The sequence below is a fragment of the Pelodiscus sinensis genome, chromosome 1 (genome assembly GCF_052426305.1).
Source record: "Pelodiscus sinensis isolate ZL-2025 chromosome 1, ASM5242630v1, whole genome shotgun sequence".
Lineage (NCBI taxonomy): Eukaryota > Metazoa > Chordata > Testudines > Trionychidae > Pelodiscus > Pelodiscus sinensis.
This window is the reverse complement of record NC_143052.1, coordinates 2891047-2918260: the sequence shown is the minus strand read 5'-3', so window position 1 is coordinate 2918260 and position 27214 is coordinate 2891047. Positions and strand designations below refer to the sequence as shown.

Genomic DNA, 27214 nt, shown 5'->3' with positions numbered 1-27214 from the left:
CTCCCTGGGTTGAGACAGACAGTGCGGGCTCTGCGGTGTGAATGAGGGATTTAGGTGTGGGAAGGGTGTGAGGTGCAAGGGAGGGAATTTGGATGCAGGAGGATGTGGAGAAGGGGGTGCTGACTCAGGGAGGGGGCTCCAGGCTGGGGAGTGCTGAGTTCAGGTGGAGGGTTGGGGTGCTGAGCAAATCACAGGCTTGTGGCTGTGAGGGTGCAGGAGTTTGGGCTGGGGTGCATGAGGAGCTCAGGGCAGGGAGGTTGGGAGTATGATGGGCTCAAGACACAGATTTGCAGTGTGGGAATGGTGCAAGAGTGTTGTGGCAGAAGGCTGAGGATATGGGATGCAGGAGTTTGGGGATGTGAGAGGCTCAGGACAGGGGGTTCCAGTGTATGAGAGGCTCAGATCTGGAGTCAGGGTGGGGAGTACAGGAGTGTTATGATGCTGTGGCCAGATGAGGACTTGGCCCCAATTGGGGGCTTGTTGGCCAGGCTTCATTTCTAAATACAATATTATGGCAAACACAAAAGGTTTCAGTATCACCTTTATTTCGGAGAAGTGCGGGTAACCAGTTTTGAGTCAGGGATCATTGGCCCACAGAAAAGTCAGTTGGAGCCACACAAGTGAGATACAAAAACACAACCCCTCCAAACCCCTCAAACCTCACTAATGTGGCTCCAACTGTGCTTGTGGGTGCTAGGACAGGGTTCTGGGGCAGGGTACCAATGGGTGCGGGGGCAGGAGACAGGGTGCTTGTGGGTGCTGGGACAGGGTTCGGGAGCAGGGTGCCAATGGGTGCTGGGGCAGGAGACAGGATGCTTGTGGGTGCTGGGACAGGGTTCGGGGGCAGGGTGCCAATGGGTGCTGGGGCAGGAGACAGGGTGCTTGTGGGTGCTGAGACAGGGTATTTGTGGGGGTCTCGGTGGTGGGGAGGGAACAGGAACCAATACCTGTGGATCCTGCAGCTGCACGCCAAGGCCCAGGAAGTGTGTGGGCTGCTCCCCAGTCCCCCAAACAGTGGCGCGGTACCTGAAACGCTGGTCCGTCGCATGCCTGATGCCTTCCTGCGCCGGGGAGGGAGGGGGGAGTGGAAGTAGTCCCGGACAGCGCCAGCCCCAACCGCTGGGGTAGTGCGCACTGCCGTGGGGAGTGGAGGAGCAAGGCCCGAGCAGCCAGAGCCGGTGCAGTCCCGGATCCCCACCCCCTCCCCCGAGTGCAGGAAGGCAGCAGGGGAACAAAGTCCCCAGCATGCGATGGACTGGCGTTTTAGGTACTGCGCTGGCTGTTGGGGCAGGGGAGAGAGCAGCCCACGCACTTCCGGGACCTGGCGCGCAGCTACAGAACTCCCCCTGGCCCTGCAGGAAGCCCACACTACCTCCGTGGTCCCTGGAGGTAGCATCAGCACGGCCTGCATCTTGGGGGTAGGGGGCATCGAGGGCGGGCCCCCAAAGCCTCGCGATCGATTGATCAAGCCTCCAAGATCGACCAGTCGATTGCGATCGATGGGTTGGTGACCACGGCTCTAACCCCTCCGTGCATAGGATCTACTGGGCAGCGAGGTCTGTTTTAACCTGGAGGTCTCGGCCAGGGCTAAGAGCAGGGACCCTCCAGAAGCCTACTACGAAGGTAGCAGCAAGTGTGGGGAGCTGGGCCCAAAGGCCACTTACTGAACTTTCTAGAATTGGCAGCATCTGGTCTCCTCCATGCTCAACTCATGCGGAAGCAGAGAGCAAGGGGCAAGAGGCAGCAGAAATAAGTCTGCTGCTTTGAGCTTAGGGACTCTGCTGTGACCTTCCACCTGACAAGCTGCCCCTCCGGCTTCACATCCCTCATGGAGATGGGAAGTTGATTGTCCTGGAGCCAATTCTTTTCCCATCCTGCCTGTCTCCTTTCCTGTCAGGGGTAGGGCGCTGAAGCGATCCACCTGGCCTGGGCTACATCTTACCCAGCACAGCTAGCTTCTCCAATGCTGCCTGGGGAAGGAGAAGAGAGACAATTCTGCCTAGTCTGGGGAAACTGTGATGCCAACAGGGCCGAGAAACAGACCTTTCCTCTTTCTGACTTTCCTCAGCTCCCTGATACTTGCAGGGGCACCAGCCCTAGAATGGGTAACAGAGCACAAGAGACTCTCCCCAGAAATCAATGCATATGCGGGACACAACTGCAAGTTAGCTAGATAATTACGAGACAAACTGTTAGTGTGAAGTGAAGTTTGGAATTTCCTTTCAAAAAAGTTGGGCAGTGAAGAGGTCTAGTTGCGCCTGCCTCTCAGTGGGGCTCAGGAACAAACGAAGAAAATGTCAGGAGATGGGATATTCCTGTTGTCAGTGACTAACAAGCTAAATTCTGCCCACAAGCTTCAAGCAGGCCAACATACGCACTGCACTGCACTGCACCAGATGTGTAGATCTTAGCACAAGGAAGAAAAATACTTTTTTAGTAGAGGAGTGAATTTACTCTCGTGTTACTTGAAACAGAATAACAGCGCCTTGAAAACGCTTTCCACTCCATTCCCCCAACAACAGAGAAAGGTTAAGCAAGCCTCACATTTAGTACTTCCTGCCGTAAAGGTGCTGGCTCCACACAGCTGATCAGTCGAAGCAGCAGGTCCATCATCGCAGATGTATCAATATGCTTTAGTACCAGGCTAATAAATTGGTCTTTTTTCCTCAAAAATCCAATCACCTTTAAAAAAATAAAACAACACTACATGAGTTTTCTGTTCAATCATGAAAATGGCGCCAGAGATCTCAGCATACCCAAATTCGTGTCTCAATCAACCAATGAGAAACAATTATGATGAATAATTTTTGAGAGAGAATAAGCAAGCAAAGGAACACTTGGCTGCAATAAAATGCCAAACAGAGCTCCCTGACAGTCCTTGGTCATGTCCCAAAGAAGTCCTATTCAACTGAGATATATGGAGACTGAGGTCACTAATGAAGCTGAAGTATTTTTAAATCTACTGAGGCTCCTTCCTATAAAAAAATCTCTATGTTAAAAGGGAGGAAAGTTTGCACTGGAGTTCATTCCTATGCTATTACATGGCAAATATTCTAAGCCTCTTAGATGTAGGCATAGTACCAGTAAGACAAGTTTATATGTTAAAAGATAAAGCATGAGCATACAGGCATCGGCCCCTCTGAAGCAAAAGTGAAAATTATATATTAGTCTTTAGGTGCACAAATAATTCACACACATCAAAATGGAAAAGTTTACAAGAAGCCTTACAAAATACACACTCCATTTTCAACTTCAGCTCACAGCACTGGCAGAAGAGGGTAGAAACTGCCTATTCAGTGTTCAAAGCACCATACAACATACACCACTAGTAGCCAGTGTGTCTGTATCAAAGCAGATCGCATTACTACCTGTTCCGTTTTTCTTGCAATGAGATTCCCAATGGTTTTGCTGAAGAAACTGGCAAGCAAAGGGTTCAAAGGAGGCTTGTGATCCAAGAAGTCATAGAGGATATTCAATAAAGTTTCATCCCCTCCTAGTCTGTCGTTGATCTGTGGCACATCAGAGGTCAGGAGTTCACAGGCAGTATTTGGATATCTAGAGACATAGAACCAAGACGGCAGCTGAAGGTGAGGTTAGAGCCTTCTACCAATTCTTAGAAGACACTGAAATAACTGCTATGAAATAAAGCTGCAACACAAAACCACCAATCCATTTTACACAGGAACTCGTGTGAGAACTCCAGCTTTGGATGCTCGAGCAGCGTCCAATCCAGTCTAGATAAGGGAGTGACAGTCACTGCTGATGCTGTGTGCGCACGCTATTGCAAATTCATCTGTACACTTTTATTTCAAGATCATTGTAACCGATATTAAAATTATGTTATAGTTCCCACTGAAAATATTTAACCAAAAATGCAGATCAGCATCCTTTACAAGCCAGGAGAAGGGTGCCAAGATTGTTTTTCTAAGTGTGATTTAATGTCTTATACAAATTCCACAGACGATTTTGTGGAATGCTGCAGCTTCAAATGAGGATTAATTATTCAGCTGAAGCCCCAACAGGCATAACTGACAAAAGGTCACAATAGTTACTGCCCCTGATAATCTTTACAGGCTATGATTCTCCAGACACTAAAACATAGCTCAGTAAATCAACGGTTTCTTCTTCCTTGTACAGCTGACGTGGAGCAGTAACTACAATTTCACCTGAAGTTGATTGAGCCAAATAGTGGTGACACTGGGAGAATGAAAGGAAAGCCCAAGCCAGAGGTCTGTGTGTGTCTAATTTAGAAGACAAAAGAGAGTTATCTACCTCTACAGAAACTGTTGTTCTTTGAGATGTGGGGGCAGACGCGTATTCTGCTCAGGGATGCATGTGCCCAGTGCACCAAAGCCTTAGAGAAATCTGCCCAGCAGCACTTAATATTTAAGGGCAGCAAAGACCCTGACCCCCAGCCTTCCTTTAAAGCACATGTCAAGAGTTGGGGCTCAAAGGCAGTAGGGGTGGAGGACCACGTCTGCACCCATCTCTCAACAAACAATAGTTACCTGAGTCATCTGAGAAGCAAATGGCACCTAGAGTTTTCGCAGCGCTTCACCTGGGTGGAAGTGGAATGCTCTGCAGTCTGTGCGGTTTGGGGAACATGCAGATGTGGACTGCACTGAATGCACCCCGAGCACAAGAGCAGAACTTTGCCTCTCAGAACACATGAGGAGGCAGCCATGCCCTCTCTCTCAGTAGCACCTCTTTGGACTCCGTGGGATACGGAGCAGCCTCTAGCCACAGTAACTATGGCCTGCCAAGGACAGAGGCTGCTATGCAGCTGCAGCCCCTGTGCATGAGGGTGGAGGGGGATGGATCCGAGCTCCCTGCGGACAGAGGCTGCTCTGCATCCCATGGAGTATCCTCTGTCCGTGGGGAGCTTGGACCCTTCACGGACAGGGGCTGCTGCCACCCCGCACTGCTTCCTCTGTATCAGAGGCAGTAGCACAGAGCGGCAGGAAGCCAGTCTGAGGGGGGAGCTGGTTTTTAAACTGGCTCCCCTCATGGACTGAATCCCATCTGCCACCCCTGCACTGCTGCCTCGGATAGAGGGGCAGCAGTGAGGAGCGGCAGGGGGCTCCGCGGAAGTGGGGCCGGAGCGCACTGGCTGCCGGCCTCACCCCCAGAATACCGAATAGTCGTGGAGCCGCACTTGTTTGCTGCCTGTGGTGACTGTGGAGTATAATAGTTCCCAGTGCTTGCTACGCTCTGTGGTCACTCTGCAGTATAACAGTCCCTGCTATCACAGCGCTCCCTTTCTGTTCGGTGAGAAACAACCCTATACCACACACATCCCATTGTCCTGGCACCTCTAAACCCTTACCTTGCTTAAGTTAGGAGAAGAGGGGGCGGAATACCAAAGTTGGTGGTCCTAGTTCTACCATTTAGTAGGAGTACTTGAACATTCACATGCCTGAATACAGTCATACAAAATATATTCACTATCTTACATATACATTAAGTTAACAACACCATCATCAGCGTTTCATCAGCCTTGTGCTGAGGAAAAATGTCTGCAAGCAACTCTCCGATTCATTTTTCTTCCCATAAAAGAGAGAATCTGAGTACGTACTTGAAGCGGACCTTCTCGTCCATGTCAATGGGGGGCTCATGTGTGATGAGGTTGACCAGCTCCTCCATGCAGTGCTGCTGGCAGATGAAGTCCAGCAGTTTGCGGTTCTGTGCCTTGCACTCCTGTAGGATGTCATCTTCATCCATCAGCTCACGCAGCGTCACATCCTCCTTATCCAGCAGCTTGTCCACATGCGATGTTGTGTTCAAATCAAACTTCCAGAACATGATGGTGGAACACACCCAGCTGCAAAGCAAAGGGGAAGGATTAATGCTCAGTCTCCTCAAGTCAATCCTCAGCTACTTCTTCCCGGGTTGTGAAAAAGACAATAAGCACCACAGCTGGGTCTTTTCAGGGTGCCTTATCCTGTCTCTGAAATAACAATCTGTTAAATTCTTTAAGCAAAATGAAACACACATTTCTGTGACTGAAAAAAAATTACTCAACACCATGCAAACTATACCTGTCTGCCTTAAGGTTCAATCCTCCAAAGTATGAAGGACTCTGACCCCAGTAAAGCAGAGTATTTATGCAAGTGCTTAATTTTAAGCAAAATAGTTCCATTGATATCAATGCAAATGCTCAAATTTAAAATGTGCTTAAATACTTTGCTGTGCTTAAAGTGCTATCTATCTGGCAAGATGAAGCTCTTCCACCGCAAATATTTTTTTCAGGACAACATCATTGTGCGGGTCACAATTAAAGAAGTTAAATAGGTGCAATTTACTTATCAGCATTTTTTCTTACTCTGAAATGGGCCCCTGCTTCTTCTTGATAACTGGTTTATTGTTTTCTCATCTTTCAAGCAGAGAGAGAGAGGTTCCTTAAAAAAACCTCTTTCCAGCTAAACAATGGAAAGACTGAAGCACCTTTTGCCAAGCATCCCATTGGCCAAAGACAACATATCTAGTTTAAATTGATAAAGAAGTGCACCAAGACTAGACAGCCACACTCCAAAATGTTATCATAGAATCATAGATACTAGGACTGGAAGGGACCTCGAGAGGTCATCAAGTCCAGTCCCCTGCACTCATGGCAGGACCCGGTACTGTCTAGACCATCCCGGATAGACATTTATCTAACCTACTCTTAAATATCTCCAGAGATGGGGATTCCACAACCTCCCTGGGCAATTTATTCCAGTGTTTGACCACCCTGTCAGTTAGGAACTTTTTCCTAATGTCCAACCTAAACCTCCCTTGCTGCAGTTTAAGCCCATTGCTACTTGTTCTATCCCCAGAGGTCAAGATGAACAAGTTTTCTCCCTCCTTGCGACACCCTTTTAGATACCTGAAAACTGCTCTCATGTCCCCTCTCAATCTTCTCTTTTCCAAGCTAAACAAGCCCAATTCTTTCAGTCTTCTTTCATAGCTCATGTTCTCTAGACCTCTAATCATCCTATGAATGAAGTACTGTGCTGTTCTGCCCAGGAAATGGCCATGTGTTTGAATGAGGAAACCCTCTTGGAAGATGGGATCTGTTATGATCTTTTGTACGATGGAGATCCCCAAATGTATTCACCTGGGAATAGTGGATATGGATGCTTTGCACCTTTTCCTGTCACCTATCTGCTCCTGAACCTGCATCCAATTTCCTGCAAGGGTTTGTTATATATAAACAGAAACTGAATATCCCATCTACAACTAAAATCCACAACTGATGAAGAAAGGGAAACGGACTGGATCAATTCCTAGACAGAACTGAAAATCATCTCCTCTGGAAAAAACTAACTATTCCAGATGGGTAAGGCACCTGTTCTTACTAGCTCTGCTAGTCACTGCTAATAGGAAAAACAGTATTTTAATGGCAACTACAGGGAAAATGCCTCTCCACATATGACGGTACAGAGACTACGTGATGCCTCCAATCATACTAGTCTCCAGATGGCATCTCTACAGAGACACAGCTTTCAGGAATTACAAAACATGAAGTGGCTGCCAAAATAGGTTAGACATGGAAGGAATATGTTCCAAGAATGGTAACTGAGTCTTGGATCTTCAAGAAGCAGGGAATCAGACCCAATTAAGATCTCAGTTTAGGACAAGGAATTTCAAATATATCCCTGGATGAGAGGCCAAATGGAATTGTTATGCTTTAAGAGCAGCATGAGGATTCACATTTCACAATCTCTTGAAATGTCCAGATTTGTGGACAGCTTTTTTAAATCTGATGAGGAAGTTGTGACGGCACGTTGGGGGTTCCCCGTCTCCTGCACCCCGAAATGGCACAAACAGACTGCACCAGCCAGTGGAATTGAGGGTGGTTTATTGCTCCTCCAGCACAGCGCAGCACAGATGTAGTCTGGTCACAGGAACTGGGCTAGGATGCCTCAGGCCCCCTTGAGATGGGGGAGACTGGGCCCCTAAACTCCAGCCCCTTCTCCTAGGCTCTCCTCCATGCCCTCCGACAGCCAGCAACCAACTCCCTCACTTCCAGCCCTGCCCCCCAGCCAAGGCAGCATTCCACCTTCCTTTGTTCCTTTCCATGGGGGGTGTCTGGCCACTGGTTTGCATAGTGACTCATCCTGTTTTGCTGGGTCGTGGTACCCACGGCAGCCAGTGGGGGATCCCCCAGAGCCAGCAGCATAGAAACCAGCCAGGTACCCCCACTACGTCACAGTTCTCCCCCCTCCGAGAGCGAACTGAGCAGGGTCACTCCGCTCGTGACCTAGGGAAGTTCGGGTCCTCTGCGTGGGAACCCGCCCCGGGGACATGGGTGCTCCCCTTGACTCGGGCCGGCCGTGGCGAGGCCCCACATGAATTGGCTTCCCTCTGTCCACTCGCCGCCCCGCTCCAGGGCGACTGGCACAGGCCTGTCCTCGGGGGTCACACCCACCCTTCCGCTGGCCTTGATCTCTGGCCAGGGTCTCTCGGGCCGGGGCCATGAGCCCAGCGAGCCTTCTCTGGACAGCCAGGGCGGCTTCCACCCCCGATGCTCCATCCAGGGAGGACTTCCCCTCCCATAACTCTCTCAGCAAGCCCAGAGGGTCCTCTATCTGGGGTAGAGACCCCCAAGCCGCTTTCCTCCTGTCTTGGGCCTTCCCGCCCCTCTGGCAGGAGTCACAGGACCGGCAGTACCGCTGCACGGCCGTAAAGATTCCCGGCCAATAGAAGTGCTGGAGCAGCTTCAGCCGGGTGCTCCGGATCCCCCGGTGGCCCCCAACGGGGACATCGTGGGCCAAATACAGCAGCTTGAGGCGATACTTTCGGGGGACGACCAGCTGCCGCTGGACCCCCCATGCCCTCGCCTTCCTGGGGGGGAGCCACTCACGGAACAGGAGCCCACGCTCCCGCAGGAATCTCTCCTGGCCACCTCTCCCCCGGGGCTGAGCTGCATGGAGGCCAGCCTGGTCCCTCAGCCTCTGCAAGGAGGGGTCTGCCTGCACCTCAGCCTGGAATTCAGCTGCTGAGGCAGGGATCGGGACCTGTCCCCCACCTCTGCCTAGGTCCGGAGTCCCAGCCTGGCTGGACCCCGTGTCCACTGGGATGGGACCCTGAGGACGCTGCCAGGAGTCCTTCCCTGGACCCACGTTGTCAGCCCCCCGCTGGCTCTGGCTCCAGGTAGTGACTAGAGCCCGCTGGGATTCATGGGGCCACTCCTCTAGGTCATTCCCCATCAGCACCTCGGTGGGCAAGTGCGGGTGCACCCCCACTTCCTTGAGGCCCTCCTTGGCCCCCCATTTCAGATGCACCCTGGCTACAGGCACCTTAAACGGGGACCCATCTATGCCCTTCAGGGTCAGCTGCGCGTGGGGTAGTATCCGCTCCGGGGCCACTATGTCGGATCGGGCCAGAGTCACCTCTGCCCCCGTGTCCCAGAAGCCCGTCACCTTCCTACCATCCACCTCCAGGGGTATGAGGCACTCGCTCCGCAGGGGCCGTCCTGCCCCCACCCGGTACACGGAGAAATCCGCCTCCTGAGAATCAGACCTCCCAGGGGAGGTGCACTGAGCATCCTTCCCCTCTCTCTGAGCTGAGGTTTGCCTGCCAGCCCCTGCCTCTGGGGCAGCCTGCCCTTCCTCCCGCCCCAGCCAGTTAACCCTGGAAAGTCCCCGGTCCTGGGACCTGGTGCACTGAGCCCTCTTGTGGCCTTTTTGCCCACAGCGATGGCAAGTTAGGCTTTGGGCTGTCTCTGTCCAGGCCCTGGCTGGTTCTCTGGGGCGCAGACGACCTGTTCCTTGGTCTCGCCCCGTAGTTGACTCCCTCCGTCGCTCAGCCGAGATCCGATCTCTGCGCGGTTCCCTCTCTCTCCGGGACTCCCGTTCACACCCGGACCGGCTCTCCGTGAACTCATCCGCCAGTCTCCCGGCCTCCTGGGGGTTCTCTGGTCTCCGGTCCTTGAGCCACAGCCTCAGTTTGGGTGGGCACGCTTCATAGAACTGCTCCATCATGACCAGCTTGAGCAGCTCCTCTGCAGTCTGGGCTCCGACTCCAGACACCCACTTGCGGCAGTATTGCGCCAGGCGGGAGGCCAGGTCCACATAGGTCTCCCGTGGCCCTTTCTGTACCCCCCGGAACTTCTTCCTGTACATCTCGGGGGTCAGCCCGAACTTGTGCAGCAGGGCCTCCTTGACTCGGTTGTAATCCCCTGGCTGTAGGTCCTCCAGCTGACTGAGCACTCCGGCCGCCTCCTGGTTCAGTGCGGGGATGAGCTCCTGCAGCCAGTCAGCTGGGGGGACCCGTTGCAGTCCACAGGCCCTCTCAAAGGCACTGAGGAACCCGTCTATGTCACCCATGTCCTTCAGTTGGGCCACCACGAGCCTCTCCAAGCGTCTGGCAGTCCTGGGACCCTGGGGCCCATCCGCACTTGGCGCAGCCGGTGCCCCGCCGGTTCTCCGCTCTGCCATGGCCAGCTCATGCTGCCGCTGCCTCTCTCGATCTTGGCGCTCCCTCTCTCGGTCCTGGCGGTCCTTCTCTCGGTCCTCTACTTCCAATTCCCTGATCCGCAGCTGGATCTCCAGGCGCCGCAGCTCCGCTGGGCTGGCCCCTGCCCTAGATGGGCTACGGCTTGCAGGCCTCCCGGGAGACGCTGTCTCATCTCTCCGGTGGGTTCCAGCGCTCCTCCCCCTCTCTGAGCCTGACACACTCTCAGGGGGGGTCTGGCTGCTTCCCCTGGGGACAAGATCCTGGCCCTGTGGCTGGTCATTATCTTCCAGCTGGGCAATCAGTTGGGCCTTGGTTGCTTTCTGCACAGGCAAGCCCCTCTCTCTGCACAGCCCCACCAGCTCTGCCTTCAAGAGTCGGGCGTAGGCCATCTGCCCGCTGGGCCCCTCGGTGCAGACTCACCAGTCTAGTGCTGCAGCGCCCCACGATTCCCAGGAACCGCTTCGCTCTGTCTCCAGCACGCCTGGCTCCAGGGCTCTTGCTTCTACTGCGCCTTGTCGCTTGCCGCTGGAAGCTCCATCCACGGGGTGCAGTGCATCCCACCCCTGACACCAGTGTGACGGCACGTTGGGGGTTCCCCGTCTCCTGCACCCCGAAATGGCACAAACAGACTGCACCAGCCAGTGGAATTGAGGGTGGTTTATTGCTCCTCCAGCACAGCGCAGCACAGATGTAGTCTGGTCACAGGAACTGGGCTAGGATGCCTCAGGCCCCCTTGAGATGGGGGAGACTGGGCCCCTAAACTCCAGCCCCTTCTCCTAGGCTCTCCTCCATGCCCTCCGACAGCCAGCAACCAACTCCCTCACTTCCAGCCCTGCCCCCCAGCCAAGGCAGCATTCCACCTTCCTTTGTTCCTCTCCATGGGGGGTGTCTGGCCACTGGTTTGCATAGTGACTCATCCTGTTTTGCTGGGTCGTGGTACCCACGGCAGCCAGTGGGGGATCCCCCAGAGCCAGCAGCATAGAAACCAGCCAGGTACCCCCACTACGTCACAGAAGTCTACAAGCTTTCCTGAATACATATTCATTCATTTGTCTAAAAGGCAAAAACCCCTCAGGTTCCAAGCCAAGAGTTTCAAAGTGCTTTAAATCTGGGAGTTCAAAGAGGATACTGGAATTAAAAGTTCTCAGTCCAGAAAGTTCAAGAATGCTGAACTGATAACTGCAGGAGTCTCTGAGACCATGGCTCCCTGAACCACTACATTTCTGTTAACTGGTTGAAGACTAAATTATTTAGCGCCCATTCTAATGTGTCCAAGTGTCATTTGTTTTGTTAGTCAGCTGACCTGTATGTTTCTCTTTTGCTAAAAGTTGTGAGCTCCCCAGAGCAGAGACTGTCCTAAATGATGCTTTTGAAAGCACCCAGAGACATCTATGAGTATCCTGTTCTGGACTGCTCATTAGAGACACCATCAAACTGGTGAGAAAACAAGGAACGGAAGAAAAGCAAAGGCCTGGAATTGAAAATGGAGCCACAATGTTGTCAAGTGCAGGCAGTCTGGTACTATAGGAAAATTAACATGTGCAGATAGTCTTTCTTGTAGGGCAACAAGAACTCTCCATTAGAAAGACCAGCAGTTGACGGAATCGGGCCTTCCACACCATCAATCAGCCTGGACAGAACCAGCCTTAGGGGAAGTCCGTCTGTTCTCTTTTCTTCCAAAATGAGGCCAGAATGAACATGCACAGCCTCAACAAAAAAAACCACCTTCAGTCAAAGGAGTAATTTTTATGCAAGAAAAACAATCTAACGGTTGTTCTTTGAGATGCATTGCTCATGTCCATTACAAACAAGTGTGTGCATGTGCTGCATGCACGATCATTGGAAGGTTGGTCCCCAATGCCAGGTTGGCTGTGGAGCCTCCTGGAGTGGCGCCTTTTTACCCATGTATCTAGCTCCCTGGCAAGCTGCTGCCTCTTCAGTAAGGGGACAGTACACAACTTCTGTACAAGCCTGTAACTCCCAGCTGGTGAAGGGAGGGGTCAGGGGAATACTTCACACAACCCAAGTACTTTCCCCTCACTACCTTATCAGGGGAACAGGAAGATAAGCAAGCCTTATCCCAGTACACACAGCTGCTGCCCCCACTCGCCCAAAACAGCACCCTTGGCCCATCCAAAAGACCAGAAAGGGACAGAGAAGAAACACAGGGAACAAAAACTACGGAGATGAACTGAGCAGAGAAGTGAAAAAATGTGAGAAAAATACTGAAAGGGAGAAATACCAATCTGGGGAGACAGTCAAACTGAGAAGAGAGTCTTCTAGACAGAGGATTTTGGAAAAACAAACATTTCAAAGAAAGGAAACTCTACAGAAAAAAAGCAACCTAAGGATGACCGTACGAATAGGAAAAAAGGTAGAGAGTAGGGTCTCAGTGCTCCAGTAGCAACAGATCGGCATGAGTGACACACGCCATACATTTGGGATGTTACTGTGCCAGAACACTGCTGGGGTTACCATTAATACGCTGTGCTAGAAAGTGAATGGCATGCAGTTGGGTTAATGTATCGTCTTTCACTATCTGCTAGACATAAGAACAGCCAGAATGGGTCAGCCCAACAGCTTGTTTAGCTCAATTTCTGGTCTTCCAACAGTGGCCAGTGCCAGATTCTTCAAAGGGAAAGAACAGAACAGAACAGAACAATTACTGAGTGATCGCTATCATCTAGTCCCCAGTTCTGGCTGTCAGAGGTTATGGAATACCCATAGAATGGTGGCAGGAGTGAAAATCTTAGTGTCCTGAAGTATCCTAACAGCAGCATAGTAGGTAATGTGAAATGGCAAGGCAGCAGACAACCCTCAATCTTTCATTACCCTTACTTTTCAGGTTTTGAGCTGACACGGTGCGTTAATGCAGCCTTAACAATCACTAAATTAAGCATGGATGTGTATTTTCTAGGTGGGTTTTTTCCAGAGATTTCCCCTCTCTCTCTGGTCACAGAGGGAGCAGTAAATAAATGAAATTTACCATAATTTAAAGATTATAATAGTTCTAGTGCCAATTTTTTTACAGGATGTTTTTCTCATTGTGTAAATTAAGTAAGCATTTAAAAAAGCCTTAAAAACTAAAATCTATCGCATGCAACTGAGGCTTTGAATCATGTACCTTCAAGCTCACAACTCAGCCCTATACCACTTGAGCAAGAACAGTAACTAATAGCTTCTATTTAGTTCAGCCTCTAGAGAAGGCCTTGACATACATTTTTCCTGCTGACTCTCAAAAGTATTTGGTTGCAAGCTGCTGCATCACAGAGATTGGGAATACTGGAATCTATTCGTGACTGAGAAAAGCATGTGGTTAAGTGGTCAGAGATTGAATGTTCTCTGATTATATTATCTGACAGGCCGTGCAAATTAATAGCTGAGTTTTGGGTCTACCATGTTATGATCTCGTGTAACTTTTATTAATTTATATGTAAAATGAGGTGGAAGTGCAGACTAAGGGAGTTAGATTGAGGTTAACTGACCAGTCGAGTAGTCAACTGACTAGTGGACTACTCGACTAGTCGATAGGTACTTCCACATTCCTCCTTTGAAATATACAAGAGCCACAGTGGGGGCTCTTGTGCATTTCAAAGCCACAGAGCCCTCATGAAGACCAGAGTCAGGAGGGGACTCAGTCCTCCGCTGACCCCAGACTCCATGCTGCACTGCATGCCGCACGGAGCTCGGGGTCAGCTGGGGACTCCTCAGCTGACCTGGGGCAGCCAATGCACGCTGATTCCTGGCTCAGCTGTGCGGCGCTGCCCCTTTAAAACACCGCCTCGGCATTTCAAAGGAGCAGTGCCCTGGAGCCCGGGCTCAGCTAGGGAGTCCCCAGCTGACCCCCGGCTCCACAGTGCCGACCCCGGGCTCAGCTGTGGGATGCTGCCCCTTTGAAACACCTCCTTGGGGGTTTCAAAGTGACAGCGCCACACAGCTGATATCTGGCTCAGCTGTGCGGCACTGCCACTTTAAAGTACCCCTGCTTTCCCCCCATTTGCTGCCTCTATCTGAGCATTTGCTTATCGAATAGTTGATAGTCCTTAATATCCTTAGTGCAGACTGGACTGCCTTTTACAGTTGGGGTTTACCGACTTTGTCAACAACAAGGTGGTGGTGTGCATGAGACTGTAAAGATCAGTTAGACATAAAATCTGAATTCACGGTATGTTTGCAGCTCAGGGAACTTCCCCTTAGTCTACAGGAAGTTTTGGTGGAGTGTCTCTCTATCCACTACCACCAAACCCCTGAATGGAGGTTTTACATAACATATGTCACTTACGTCACTGCAGCTAACTGAAACAGATTTGTTTTGGCACAGTTCTTTACAACTGTGAAGAAAAAGCCACACTACCTATGTGTAACCGATTAATACGCACGTGAAAAGCCAAATGAGGAAGACTGCCCAGATCACTATGATACATTCAAATAACACTTAAAAGTTTACATTGTGTTTCTTTTTAGTCATTTTAATTGGATTAAAAAAATAAAATAAATGTTTATCGAGTATCTTATTACATTGGAAACTTTGGCTTAACTCTAACAATTGATTTGTAACCAAAGCCTCCTCGTTAAGACACAATACGAGTTGGAGTTACAAATACAGCATGAGTATGACATGACTTCAACAGTGCGCAAAGAATGCCCTGGCCACCCGTAGAAATGATGAAATACAAGGGGGGAGGGGTGAAGGGATTTTTGAAGAAAACAAGATGTTTGGCATAAAACATAGAAATGGCCAACATCCAGTCTAGTCCTCAAAAGTGCAGAGTAACATGCACCCAAGGAGTATCCTGTACACTGAAGTTACAGGCTAAAACACCGTTTCAAAATGTGCGTCCCCCTACTTGTCCTGCCTGCCACAAATAATTTCAGCTACATGATTAGCACCTACTTCCTCTGTGCTCTCAATCGTTCTGAAAGGGTGAAGACCAGGGCTGGGCAAGATGCGGCTGGGGGGATCCAGCCCACCTAACACTTTGATCCGGCCAGCAGACGGCATCTGGCCACTTTCTATTTATATCCTGCTGTCCGTGCCACTGAATCTCCAGGCAGTGGCTCAGGCAGCCGGATCTTAGTTGAATGACTCACAGCTCCCCGTCGTAGTGCTACCCCAGCAGGGGCCGGAGCCGCAAGCACTTTAAATAGCTGCAGCAACACCAGCAGCTTCCAGAAATGCAGTAGCAGCGGGGAAAGAGCCATGAGCCCTTTGCTGTATTTTTAATTCAAAGCCTCTGGCCCCAGGCAATTCCGGGGGGAGGCTAGTCCCACGTAGTGATGTTAGATATCAGGTAACTGAACAGTCGAGTACCACATTAATTCTTACCGGTTACTCAACTATTCTATAGTCCCATGGGTGAGGCTGGCAGCCAGTGCACTCTGGCTGCACTCCAGGGAAGCCCCCTTTCACCCTATTGCTGCCTCTGTATCAGAGGCAGCAGCACAGGTGCTAGGTGGCAGCCGATCCATGAGAGGAGCCAGTTTAAAAACCAGCTCTCTGCACAGACTGGGAACAGCTCCCTGCACAAGCCTGGGTTATTGGTTAATTGTATAGTCAACTACACATCAATATTCTCAGTCCCCAGCTCCTCCTCTCCTGCCCCAAGTCCCTTCCAGTGGAGAGGGGGAAAGCAGGCCCATGACCACATACCAAAATTTATTAAGTGACCCCTGTGAAAATTACTGCCCACTCCGGTGAAGAGTCTGTATTTTAAGGGCCTCCGACACCTTGCCTTCCCTGTTGCTTTGCTGTGTGCTATATCACAAGTGAGAGCCAGGCCTCCTGATATTAGTACTTCATGCCATTCTGAAGGAGAAGCTCAGATAGCCTCAACTGGCTTATCCTTTCCTCTGTTCAAGCCCATCGCTGAGGTAAGAAAAACAAGTCAGGATTTGCTTTCTGGTAGCCCCCTCAACCTAAAGACATGGATAAACCTGTCTTCTAACCTTGAAGGAGAGTTCTGAGTCAGCTTTCACTCAGGACTCCAACTTCAAGCCACTAACAAAACACAGAAAAATGAAGTCTTGCTTGTTATTAAGCTGTAAATTGTCCTACCGAGAGGTTCTTCACTTATGCCAGTGACAACCTGTCCTTTGTGAAAAAATGAGGGTTACAGTGCTATGATCAGAGTTACTCAGCTAGGTATGAAAACATCTTGGTGTTTCACTTAAGCATTTTGTTTGTTTCAAAATAATACTTGCCATGTTGTCAATTTTATAGGCATGATGGAAGAGGCATGTCTTAAGGAAGGATTTAACTGTTCCTTTCCCAAATTAATTGCTGTTAACCATGGCAAGTTACATGAATAAAGGCTGGGCTTACATTAAATTGTGGAAGAATCAAATAACCACATTTTCATTCTCTTTCACTGGCACTGTAATGAGAGGAGAATTCTACAAAAAAATTTGCACCTGAAGTGACACATTTTGGAGTTGAGCTATTCATTTCAAAATGAACATGTATTGGAAGGACTATCATGCTGTAATATACTCAAAGATTCCCTCCAATTCTTCCCCATGGGATTTGACTTTCTGTTGTTTAACACAGCGCTTTGGGAGAAGAGATTACTTTCCTAAATCTGGGATGACAGATCCACCCTGAACAGACAGTACCCAAAAGGTTCCTCTCTTGATTATTTGCAGTCTCAAAAAAGGCAGAAAGAAAGTGGGAACAGTTAGAATTTGAAATCTGAGTTTTCTAGAGGGAATCAATAAATGTATGCTTCAATCTTAACAAAAATTGCATCTTAACAAAAATTCTCCCTCAAAATTATTTTGACTCCCTATGGGGGTTTCTTTGGTACCCTGGGGCAATATTTAATAATATTCAGCCAGCAGGCCTTGGCTACACAAGATCACATCATCTTCAAATTTTAATTTTTCTGTTTCCTCCAATGATGCAAGGAGAACTCCCTCTTCTGGTCTTCCAAACTATACACCCCTCTGGGAAGCCAAAATAGGGACTTCACCTTTTCCCCACCCCACGTGAAATTTTCCCAACTTCCCAATAAAATACAGATATTACTTTATTCCCTCAGTAACAGACGTTCTGATTGTAAAATGCAGTTAAGCTGTTTTGTTAACTAATGAGAACTTGTGTACAGAATTTTCCATTTCTGGCTCCCGCCAATTCTCTTGGGCTGGATTCCTCCTCAGACATTACCTCATCCTCAATCAAAATTCTGAAGTCTACTATGTTCGAAAGAGGGTTAATATGGGGAAATGATGTTTTCAAAGAGGAGAGTCCCTCCCACACAGGGGTCAGAAAGATGTGACACTAGATGGTACACAGGAGAAACAGCTGAAATCTGAGTCCCTACAGAGATGGCATGCCTTTAGACGTTATAGGAATTTGGATTGCTTTTCAAGAATAAAGGAAGATGAACACCGTTGGTTTAGAACAAAATTAGTATTACCCCACTGGGGGGGGGGGGACAATAAAGTAAAATTAAATACAGAAATGTGGGGTTTGGCCACAAAAGCTCATGATACTATATATGTTTGTTAGTCTTTAAGGTGCTACAGGACTGCTCATTGTTTTTAAAGTTACAGACTAACGCAGCTCCCCCTCAGACTTCTACTGGAGAGAGTTCAACAAAAGGAACTTGACTGGCTGTGAAGCACAGTTGTTGAGAATATAAAAAGGCTACTGAGGACACAGGCTGTGTTCACAGAGATCAAAACATTCAGCAGACAGGGAGCTAGAATCCAGCATGGAGGTGTTCAGCTTCACAGCACCCCTGAGCTCCAAAGTTCCGTAAGGAGGATGATCTGGAAAGGCACAAGGAAATTTAACACACTGAACTATTGATTCCTAAATCAGTTCAAGTGCTAATGTCTCAAACAACCTAAGGGAACAGAAACGGGAAGACTTGGGGAAACAGATCTTACAGGAATACCATGCAATCAGTTACAAATAAAAGCCCCTATAAAGCAACAAGTCATAATATATCAACACAATCTCAATAAGAAAGTTACTCTTTATAAAGAGAGCAGGACAATTCTTGATTTAGCCTTCAGTGGAGCACAGCAGCTGGTCCAAGTAGTAACTATACCTGAACTGCTTGGTAAAATGGACTATAATGCAATTAAATTTAACATCTTTGTAGGGGGATAACACCAAATAAAAACCCAACATGGTAACATTTAACTTTAAAAGATCAAGTACACAAAAATGAGGATGTGTGTGAGAAAGAAATTAAGAGAGTAGCACAAAGGTTAAATGTTTGCAAGCAGCGGAGAGGTGGGGAAGCTATTTAAAAAAACATAATATAGACTCAGCCAAAATATATATCCCAAATCAGAAAAGACAGTAGGAGAACCAAAATAGTTCCATCATGGCTAAAAACCAGAATAATGGACACCACAAGAAACAAAAAGGCACCCTTTACAGTTCAGAAGTCAAACCCTAATGACGATAACAGGAAGGTGTGAAATCTCACAGGTTATGTGTACAAGCATAATAAGGAAGCCAAGAAAAGAATTTGAGAAGCAACTTGCTCAAGATGCAAAACACTAACAGGAAGTATTTCAGAAGCAAGGAAACCTGCCAAGCATCTACGTGGATTTCAGAGCCCGGGCTTCAACTTCAGCCCAAATATCTACATGGGTTTTTTAGTTTCGTAATCCTAGTGAACTGACTGGGCTCTGAGACGTCGTGCCGTAGGATTTTCTGTACAATACAGGCATACCCTAAACTACCAAGGTGTGAAAAGAGCATTCAAAGAAGACAACGCTAAATGCAGAGAAGCTAATAAATTATTTGCATCAGTCTTCACAGCAGTGAATATAGGGGAGATACCCATGGGAAACCTATCCTTTTTGGGTGACACATCTGAAGTACTGCCCAACAGAAGAAGTTTTAGAACAAATTGATATATTAAGTCACCAGGACTAGATGGGATTCACACAAGAGTTCTGAAGGAACTCAAATATGAAACTGCAGAACTACAAATTGTAGTATTTAACCTGTTTCAGTGAAACTAGACTCTGTACCAGAATCCTGGAAAATAGCTAATGTAATGACTACTTTGAAAAGGGCTCCAGAGGCTGGTGAATCTATCTTCAGTAAAGAACAGAAGTATCACATAAACATTACTTGCTGGAGAAGAACCAACACAGCTTTTACTGGAAGTCATGCCTCGCCAATCTATTAGAATTCCTTGAGGGCACCATCAAGCATGTAGATAAGGGTGGTCCAGTTTTGACAGTGTACTCAGATGTCCAAAGAGCCTCTGACAAGGTCCTAACCAAAGACTCTCAAGGAAAGAAAACAGTTGTAAAATTAAAGGGAAAGTCTTTCCATGGGTCGGTAACTGGTTAAAAGATAAGAAGCAAAGTACTGAAATGATTAGTTTGCACAGTGGAGAGAGGTACATATTTGGGGCCCCAAAGATCAGTACTTGAACGTGTGCTGTTCAACACGTTCATTAATGATCTGAAAAAGAGGCTGAATAATGAAGTGGCAAAATCAACAGATGATAGGAAATTATTCAAGACAGGTACATTCAAAGCTGTCTATGAAGTTACAAGGCAAATCTCACAAAACTGGATAACCGGGTAAAGATGAAATTCAATGTTGAGACCTGCTAAATAACGCATAATCCCAACAGCCCACGTGGAAAGCTGGGTTCTCAATGTGCTGTTACCACATAAAGAGATCTTGAAATCACTGTGAATAGTTCTCTGGAAACTTCAGCTCAATGAGCAGCCGTGGTCAAAAAAGTGAACAATGTTACAAACTATGAGGAAAGGGATCATTAATAAGACAAAAAAAACCCACAGTGCCAGCCATATCAATCTATAGTGTGCCTGCATTTGAATACCGTGTCCAGTTCTGGGCCCCATATCTCAAAAAAGACACAGAAGAAATAGAAAAGATTCACAGAAGGGCAACAAAGACGATCCAGGGTATAAAACAGCTTCTATAAGGAGTGACTAAAAAGATTACAGTTGTCCAGCTTAGAAAAGAGCTAACCAAGGGGGGAAGATATGAGAGATCTATAAAACCATGAATGGCATGGAAAACGTGAACAGTTATTTCCCATTTCCAACAATACAAAACCAAGGGGCCATTCAAATAAATGAACAGGCAGAAAGTTTAATACAAACAAAAGGAAGCACTATTCTACAGATCACATAATTACCATGTGGAACTCATTACCACAGATGTTGTGATGGCCAAAAGGATAACGGGTCTCAAAGGGTGCGTCTACAGAGCAAAGTTATTTTGGAATAATGGCCGTTATTCCGAAATAACTATGTGAGCGTCTATACAGCAATTCTGTTATTTCGAAATAATGGACAGCTTATTCCAACTTCTGTAAACCTCATTCTACGAAGAATAACCCCTATTCTGAAATAACTACTTCAAAATAAGGCGTGTGTAAACACTTCACCAGGACCATTCTAAGTTATTCTTCCTGGGGCTCTAAATCAAAATAGCACGTCTACATTAGGGAAGTCTGCCTCGGACTAATTTTGAGGCTTCCCTGCAGTGTAGACATGCTATTTCAAAATAAGCTATTTCGGAATAACTCTTCCAGAATAGCTTATTCCGAAATAATTGCAGTGTAGACACATCCAAACAGAACTACTTAAGTTCATAAAGGATAGGACCATCAATTACAATGGCCATGAAGGTCAGGGATGCAACCCCTGTTTTGAGCTACGTTAAATCTCTGACTGCCGGAAGGCTCTGGTCCCAGCCACTGTCAGAGAACAGGATATTGAGGCTAGATGGCCTATTGGTCTGACTTAGACTGGTGGTTCTTACGTTATTATGGGCAATATGTCACAGAAAAACGTATCCTCACAATACATATGGTTTGCCATACTGAGCCAGGTCAGTAATGCAACTTGTCCAGTATCCTGTCTCTGATAGTAGCCACACATAGATGTGTTAGAGCAGGGGCAGACAAGATCCAGCCTGAGGGGGCAGGAGCCCCAGCAGCCCTGGGAGCTGCAGTAACCCTGTCCTGCAGGGCCAGAAGTTCAGGCAGCCCTAGGAGCCACAGAAGCCCCAGGAACTGGGAACTCTGACAGCCTCCCGGGAACCACAGATAACCGTGTAACCAATAGAAATTCAGTCGGTTAATAATCTGTTTCAATTTTTAGCATCACTACTTACTAATGCAGCTATTAGGGATGTAAAATCCTGGCACAAGCCACGCTGGGCTCGCTGCCGGCTCCCTGCCCCTAGCCCTAAGCTGCACAGTGTGGGCTGCTGGCTTCCAGCCCCTAGCCCCAACTGCATGGGGTGGGCTGCCAGCTACTGGCCCACAGCTGCACAGGGCAGGCTTCTGGCCGGCAGCCCCATGTGGGGCCCAACAGGACTGGAGCAGCCCTCCACTTGCAGCAGGCTGAATCCAGGGGGCTGCTCCCAGGGAACCAATTAACCATTACCCGGTAAGCATCACCCGGTTACCTGTTCACATCCCTACATCTACAGACATTACTGTCTCTAGATATACATTTTTCCCCCCTGTGGGATGACAGTGATGTCATCACATCATCTGTGTCCTCAAGCTGCCACCACCTGCCTTCATCCTCAGCCGCTTACTGTGGCCAGCCTTGGTGCAGTCCCCTCTGAGCTGAGCCACCAGGGCTGTGTTCCCTCCACAATCCAAGCCCGGCCCCCGCCCAGGTGCTCTCCACCATCTGAGCCTGCCCCTCCCCACCCTCTGCCCCAGGCTGTGCCAGGTCCCCTCTGCCCTCTGAGCCTGACTGCCTCCAGCCCCTTCACCCCCCGCCCACTCCTGACTCCCCCACCCTGGCCAGACACCTACCCCAAAGAGAGGGGGGTTGGCAAGCGTAGCAAGTAAGGGGCACAGCCCCCTAGTTATCCCTAAAAACAGACCTTTTTTGAGCCAACTGAGCTCTCGGCCTTGACAACATCTTGTGACAATGAGTTCCACAGTATAGCTGTACCTTGTATACAAAGTTGTAAATTAGCCACATTTCACTGACTGTCACTCGGTTCTTGTGTTATAAAGCACTGTGAACAGGAGCACCTGATGTACCTTCTCTATTCCTTTCATTGTTAATGCTTTTATCATGACCCCTCTACAGCTAAGAATCTTAATCTCTCTGATTTCTCCTTCTATGGAAATCTTTCCCTGCATCATCTCAGTTATTCAAAGTGAGAGTTGCTTTCATATTTCTTCCATTCCAAAAGGGCATGTGACCATACCTCAAGGATTTCAAGCTAGGGATGTGAACGACTAGTCGCTCCCCCCCCCCCACTTGCTGCCTCTATCAGAAGGTGGCAGCAAGGAGGGGGGACAGGAGGAGGTGCTTCAAAGTGGCAGCGCCACGTCGGTCTTGAGGCCAGACCCTGGGATTCATTTGGCACTGCTGCTTTGAAACACCATGTGCTGCCCGGGGCCCAGCTGGGTTGTCCCCAGGCTGCACGCGGCGTTTCAAAGTGACAGTGCCACATGGAGCCTGGGATCAGCTGCGGACTCCCCAGCTGACCCTGCGCTCTGTGCAGTGCTACCACTTTGAAATGCCATGTGAAGCCTGACGCCAGGCTCCCTGTGGCATTCCAAAGAGGCAGTGCTGCATGGAGCCCGGGGTCAGTGGGGGAGTCGCTTTGAAACATTGCATGCAGTCTGACGCCGGGCTCCTTGTGGCATTCCAAAGAGGCAGCGCTGCATGGAGCCCGGGGTCAGTGGGGGAGTCGCTTTGAAACATTGCATGCAGCCTGACGCCGGGCTCCCTGTGGCATTTCAAAGAGGCAGTGCTGCATAGAGCCCGGGGTCAGTGGGGTAGTCCCCAGCTGACTCCAGACTCCATACCGCACTGCCGCTTTGAAAAGAGCCTACAGCTGTTGCTACACTTCAAAGGTGGAGGCGCTCTATCGACCAATCGAATAGTCGATGCAAACTGCATCGACTATTCGATTAGTCAATTAATCAACATTTAACATCCCTATTTCAAGCCCCTCCCCAACCAACCTAAGACTTCACAGAAGCAGGGGCCTTTTCTTCTTTAGTGCTAGGTGCAGGGACAGGAAACTTCTTCCCTGGCTCCAGTGCAGGAGTTCTCAGCCTGCATCAAATAGCTGCAGCCCTTGAGACATCATCAGGGTTCTATCTAGGGTGGTGCAGGAGTCTGACCTGCCCCAGGCACATAGCCAGAAGAGTGGGGGGCAAAAATGGGGGGGGGGGAGGAACACCCAGCATCACTTTCCACCCCATCCTCCAGTACATGAAACAGTTAATGGTTTGACTTATTTGACTAATTTAAAATGCTCCTGGGTGGATATTTGCCAGGAGCTGATATGAAAGATACTATATCGATCTGAATGCAACTGCAGTCATAACAAAATTACAACCCTTTCTTTCTTTTGGTAGATGTACAGGTAGTGTATATATTCTGTGGGTGCGGCACACGTAACAAAGACAGCTGCGTATGCAGCCCACAATGGCAAATAGGTTGAGAATCACTGATCTTAGTGGCAGTGGCTTCTCCTTTTGCCAATGGCTCTTTACAGATTCAGACAGATATGTCTGCATCAGTTACATTCAGCTCATGTTTTCAAGTTCTTCTTCCCAACCCTACTAACAAGGCAATTTTTTAAAATGAATGTTAAGAATCTGATGTTATCACTTGATTCTGGGGAGCAAGAGCTCCAGACATAGGCCTGTTCTTACACTTGAATCTATCCCTGATCCCAGATGTATCAGAACTCCACAGTGAAGAGCCAAACCTGAGAAATCCAACACAGTGCACAAGTTTATATTGTGAATATCTACGTCACGCCTCAGGCCTGGCTGGGCTGGAGCACCACCTCCCCACGTCGGGCGGGGGGGGGGGGGGATTGCTCCAACCCAGCCAGGAGGCCGGTTAACCATGAGCAGTAAGCATCACTCAGCAAGGGTGATGCTTACCGGTTAACCATTCACATCCCTAATTTTAAATAATACATTTAAAAGGCACCAGATTTGGAATCCAATATTCTTGCTTTTTTGAGAAAAGAGGAATTCTTGGAGCTGAGAAACAGTCAGAGCTTACATGCACAAGACATCCTACTTGAAACATTTTAGTTTACAAGTTACATAGACACAGGTTGAACCTCTCTAAGTCCAGCACCATCGGGACCTGACCAGTGTCAAACCAGAGAATTTCCCAAACCACAGGAGGTCATATTGTCTGGCAGCATGACCAACACTTCCAATGCTTACGGGGCTCTTAGAAGACATTTAGGTAAATTAGAGCTAAATAACACAGAGAGTCAAGACTGGTGGCTGTTAAACTTTATGGGGCCACGGGAAACTTGACCACACCCAAAGTAAGTGGACAACTGGCTAACTAAAATCATGCTGGACCACGGATGTTGCTGGACTAAAGAGTGCCGGACTAGAAAGGTTCAACCTGTACTGCAGCTTGAAGTGCTGATGCTGTTTGCTTTCTTTTATATACTTCAGAAGTCTTTTTCTAATTACGCTTTAATGGATCATTCACTGGGTTAAGTAAGAGAAAATCTGAAGGGTTTTCCCAAAAGGGACAGTATGAAGTGAAGCAACATTATTTTGGCCAAGTGAGATATCCTAATGTTTTCTGTACTTTAATATCTCTTACAGTGATTCTAGGGGAAGTATTCCAGCAATTGTACATCTGTACATAGTGCACATGAAGCTATCTGTCTTTCACCAGTAAACTATCAATCATTCATTTGGAAGAAATATTAGTTTTTGTATCATAGCTGTGCCCAAGAATGCCAATCAAGGATCAGAGCCCAATATGTTAGTAACTATGCAGAAAAACAACAGTCCTTGAGGCAGTGTTTACTATCTACAATAGTTGGTGAAAATTATATTGTAAGTATTCTTTGAAGTTGAAGCATAATTTGTAACAAGATTTAGGCTTCAAACTTGGATTACATGATATTTTGATGAAAAGGAACAATAATTAGAATGTCAGTAAATATCTTAGTCAATAAAACTCACAAAGAGGAAAGTTTTTGCATTTCACGCCAGAATTCAATGCAACTCCTCAGACTGAAGAATAAAAAACTAAATTAAGATGACCGATGGCAGACGTGAAGCAAACAGACTACTTTTATTACAGGAAAGGTGTATATTCACAGCACAGTTAGCTATAGTTACAACTCAATTGTTACCCTAACCTGACTCTCATCCCCCCACAAAATCTCCAGTTAAATGACGCTGTAAGCTCAAGTTTGCTGGCTTGAGGGAGGTGGAAGACGAGGTAATTCATAGATTCAAGTCCAGAAGGGGTCACTTAGATCATTTAATCCCATGGTGTCCAACCAGTTCCAAAGCAGTAGCCACTATAGTGAACTAGGCATCCTCAACCAGCAAAATAGCCACATTGTTCAAGCCAACTAGCCACACTCAATCAGTCAAATAGCCACATTTGGCTAGAGGCTAGCATGTTGAACACCATGGATCTAATCTAACCTCCTATTTAACATAGGTCATAGAACTTCCCCCAAAGAATTCCTAGAGCACTGGTCCCCAACCTTTTGAGGTTGTCGGGTGCCAGGGGGCGTGGCCGTTTGCCTGCCGGGCGCCAGGGGGCGGGGACACTTGCGCGCCCGGGGGCGGCCCCCCCCGGCCACATGCCCAGGGGCGGCCCCCCCCGGCCGCGCGCCCGGGAGCAGGGCCCCCTCCAAGGGCCGCGCGCCCGAGGCCGGCGCTCCCCCCCCTCCCGCCGAGTGCCGCGCGCCCGGGGCCGGCGCTCCCCCCCCTCCCCCCCGCTGAGTGCCGCGCGCCCGGCGCTCCCCCCCGCCGCGCGCCCGGGGCCGGCGCTCCTTAGAGATGGCAATCAAGTCATCACTAGACTGAGCTCTTTCAGTCTATCACTGCAAAGCAAGTTTCCTAATCCCTTAATCTTTCTCATGGCTTTCCTCTGAACCCACCTAAGTTTATCAACATGTCCAGCACCTGAACTGGACATAGTATTCAGGCAACGATAGCACCGCTGACAAATGCATTGGTAAAATAACCTCTCCAAACCTACTCGAGACCCCATTTACAGTAAAATCTCGAGTATAATGCACACTTTTTTCCCGGGTTTTTTTTTTGCATCAAAGATGGGGTGCGCATTATCTATAGGAAGTTTTTTTTTTTTTAATTTTAAACTCACTCTCGGCAGGCATGAGCTGGGGGGGGGGGGGGAGGTTAGGCAAGGACCTGGGAAGGACCTGAGCGGGAAGGGCCCCCCCAGGCGGGAAGGGCCGCCCCGCAGGCGCAAGCTCGGCGTGCGGGCATCTGGGCTAGGGAGGCTCCCCCTGCAGGCGCAAGCTTGGTGTGCGGGCAGCTGGGCGGGGAAGGCTCCCCCTGCAGGCGCAAGCTCGGCGCGCGGGCAGCTGGGCAAGGGGCAGCTTTCCTTTTCTTCTCTCCTGTTCTCCTGTATAATGGGTGCGTATTATACATAGGAGTTCGGATGTTTCATGATTTTAAGAGTCTAAACTCAGGGTGCACACTATACATAGGTGCGCATTATACTCGAGATTTTACGGTACACATCTCAGGAAAACCTCAGCCCTTTTGGCCATAGCACTGCACTGGATGCTCATGTTCAGCTGATTATCCACCATGATCCCCAAACCTTTTCCAGAGACACTGCTTCCAGGATAGAGTCCCCACCTTTAAGGAGAGTCTGCATTCTGTGATCCCACAGGCATACATTTGCATTTCACTGTATTAAAATGCGCAGTGTTGGCTAGCTTGTTGGAGCTTGTGTGATGATCATGTTGAGCTAGTAATGCAGCTGCGGAGCAACAGCTCAATTTCAACCACTCAGC

The 27214-nt window shown here is 48.7% G+C and overlaps 1 protein-coding gene across 3 annotated transcripts in view; it reads right to left on the bottom strand.

Annotated features, from left to right (window-relative positions):
• Window positions 1–27214, bottom strand: part of PPP6R2 (protein phosphatase 6 regulatory subunit 2) — a 149873-nt gene that overhangs the window by 75144 nt on the left and 47515 nt on the right. For all 3 annotated transcript variants that reach the window (XM_075924308.2, XM_075924312.2, XM_075924320.2), the window contains exons 3-5: window positions 5576–5821; window positions 3369–3555; window positions 2545–2682 (exon numbers count right to left, since the gene is read on the bottom strand). In XM_075924308.2, the coding sequence (XP_075780423.2) occupies window positions 2545–2682; window positions 3369–3555; window positions 5576–5802 (552 nt within the window). In that variant the 5' untranslated portion in view covers window positions 5803–5821. The remainder of the gene's footprint in view (window positions 1–2544; window positions 2683–3368; window positions 3556–5575; window positions 5822–27214) is intronic.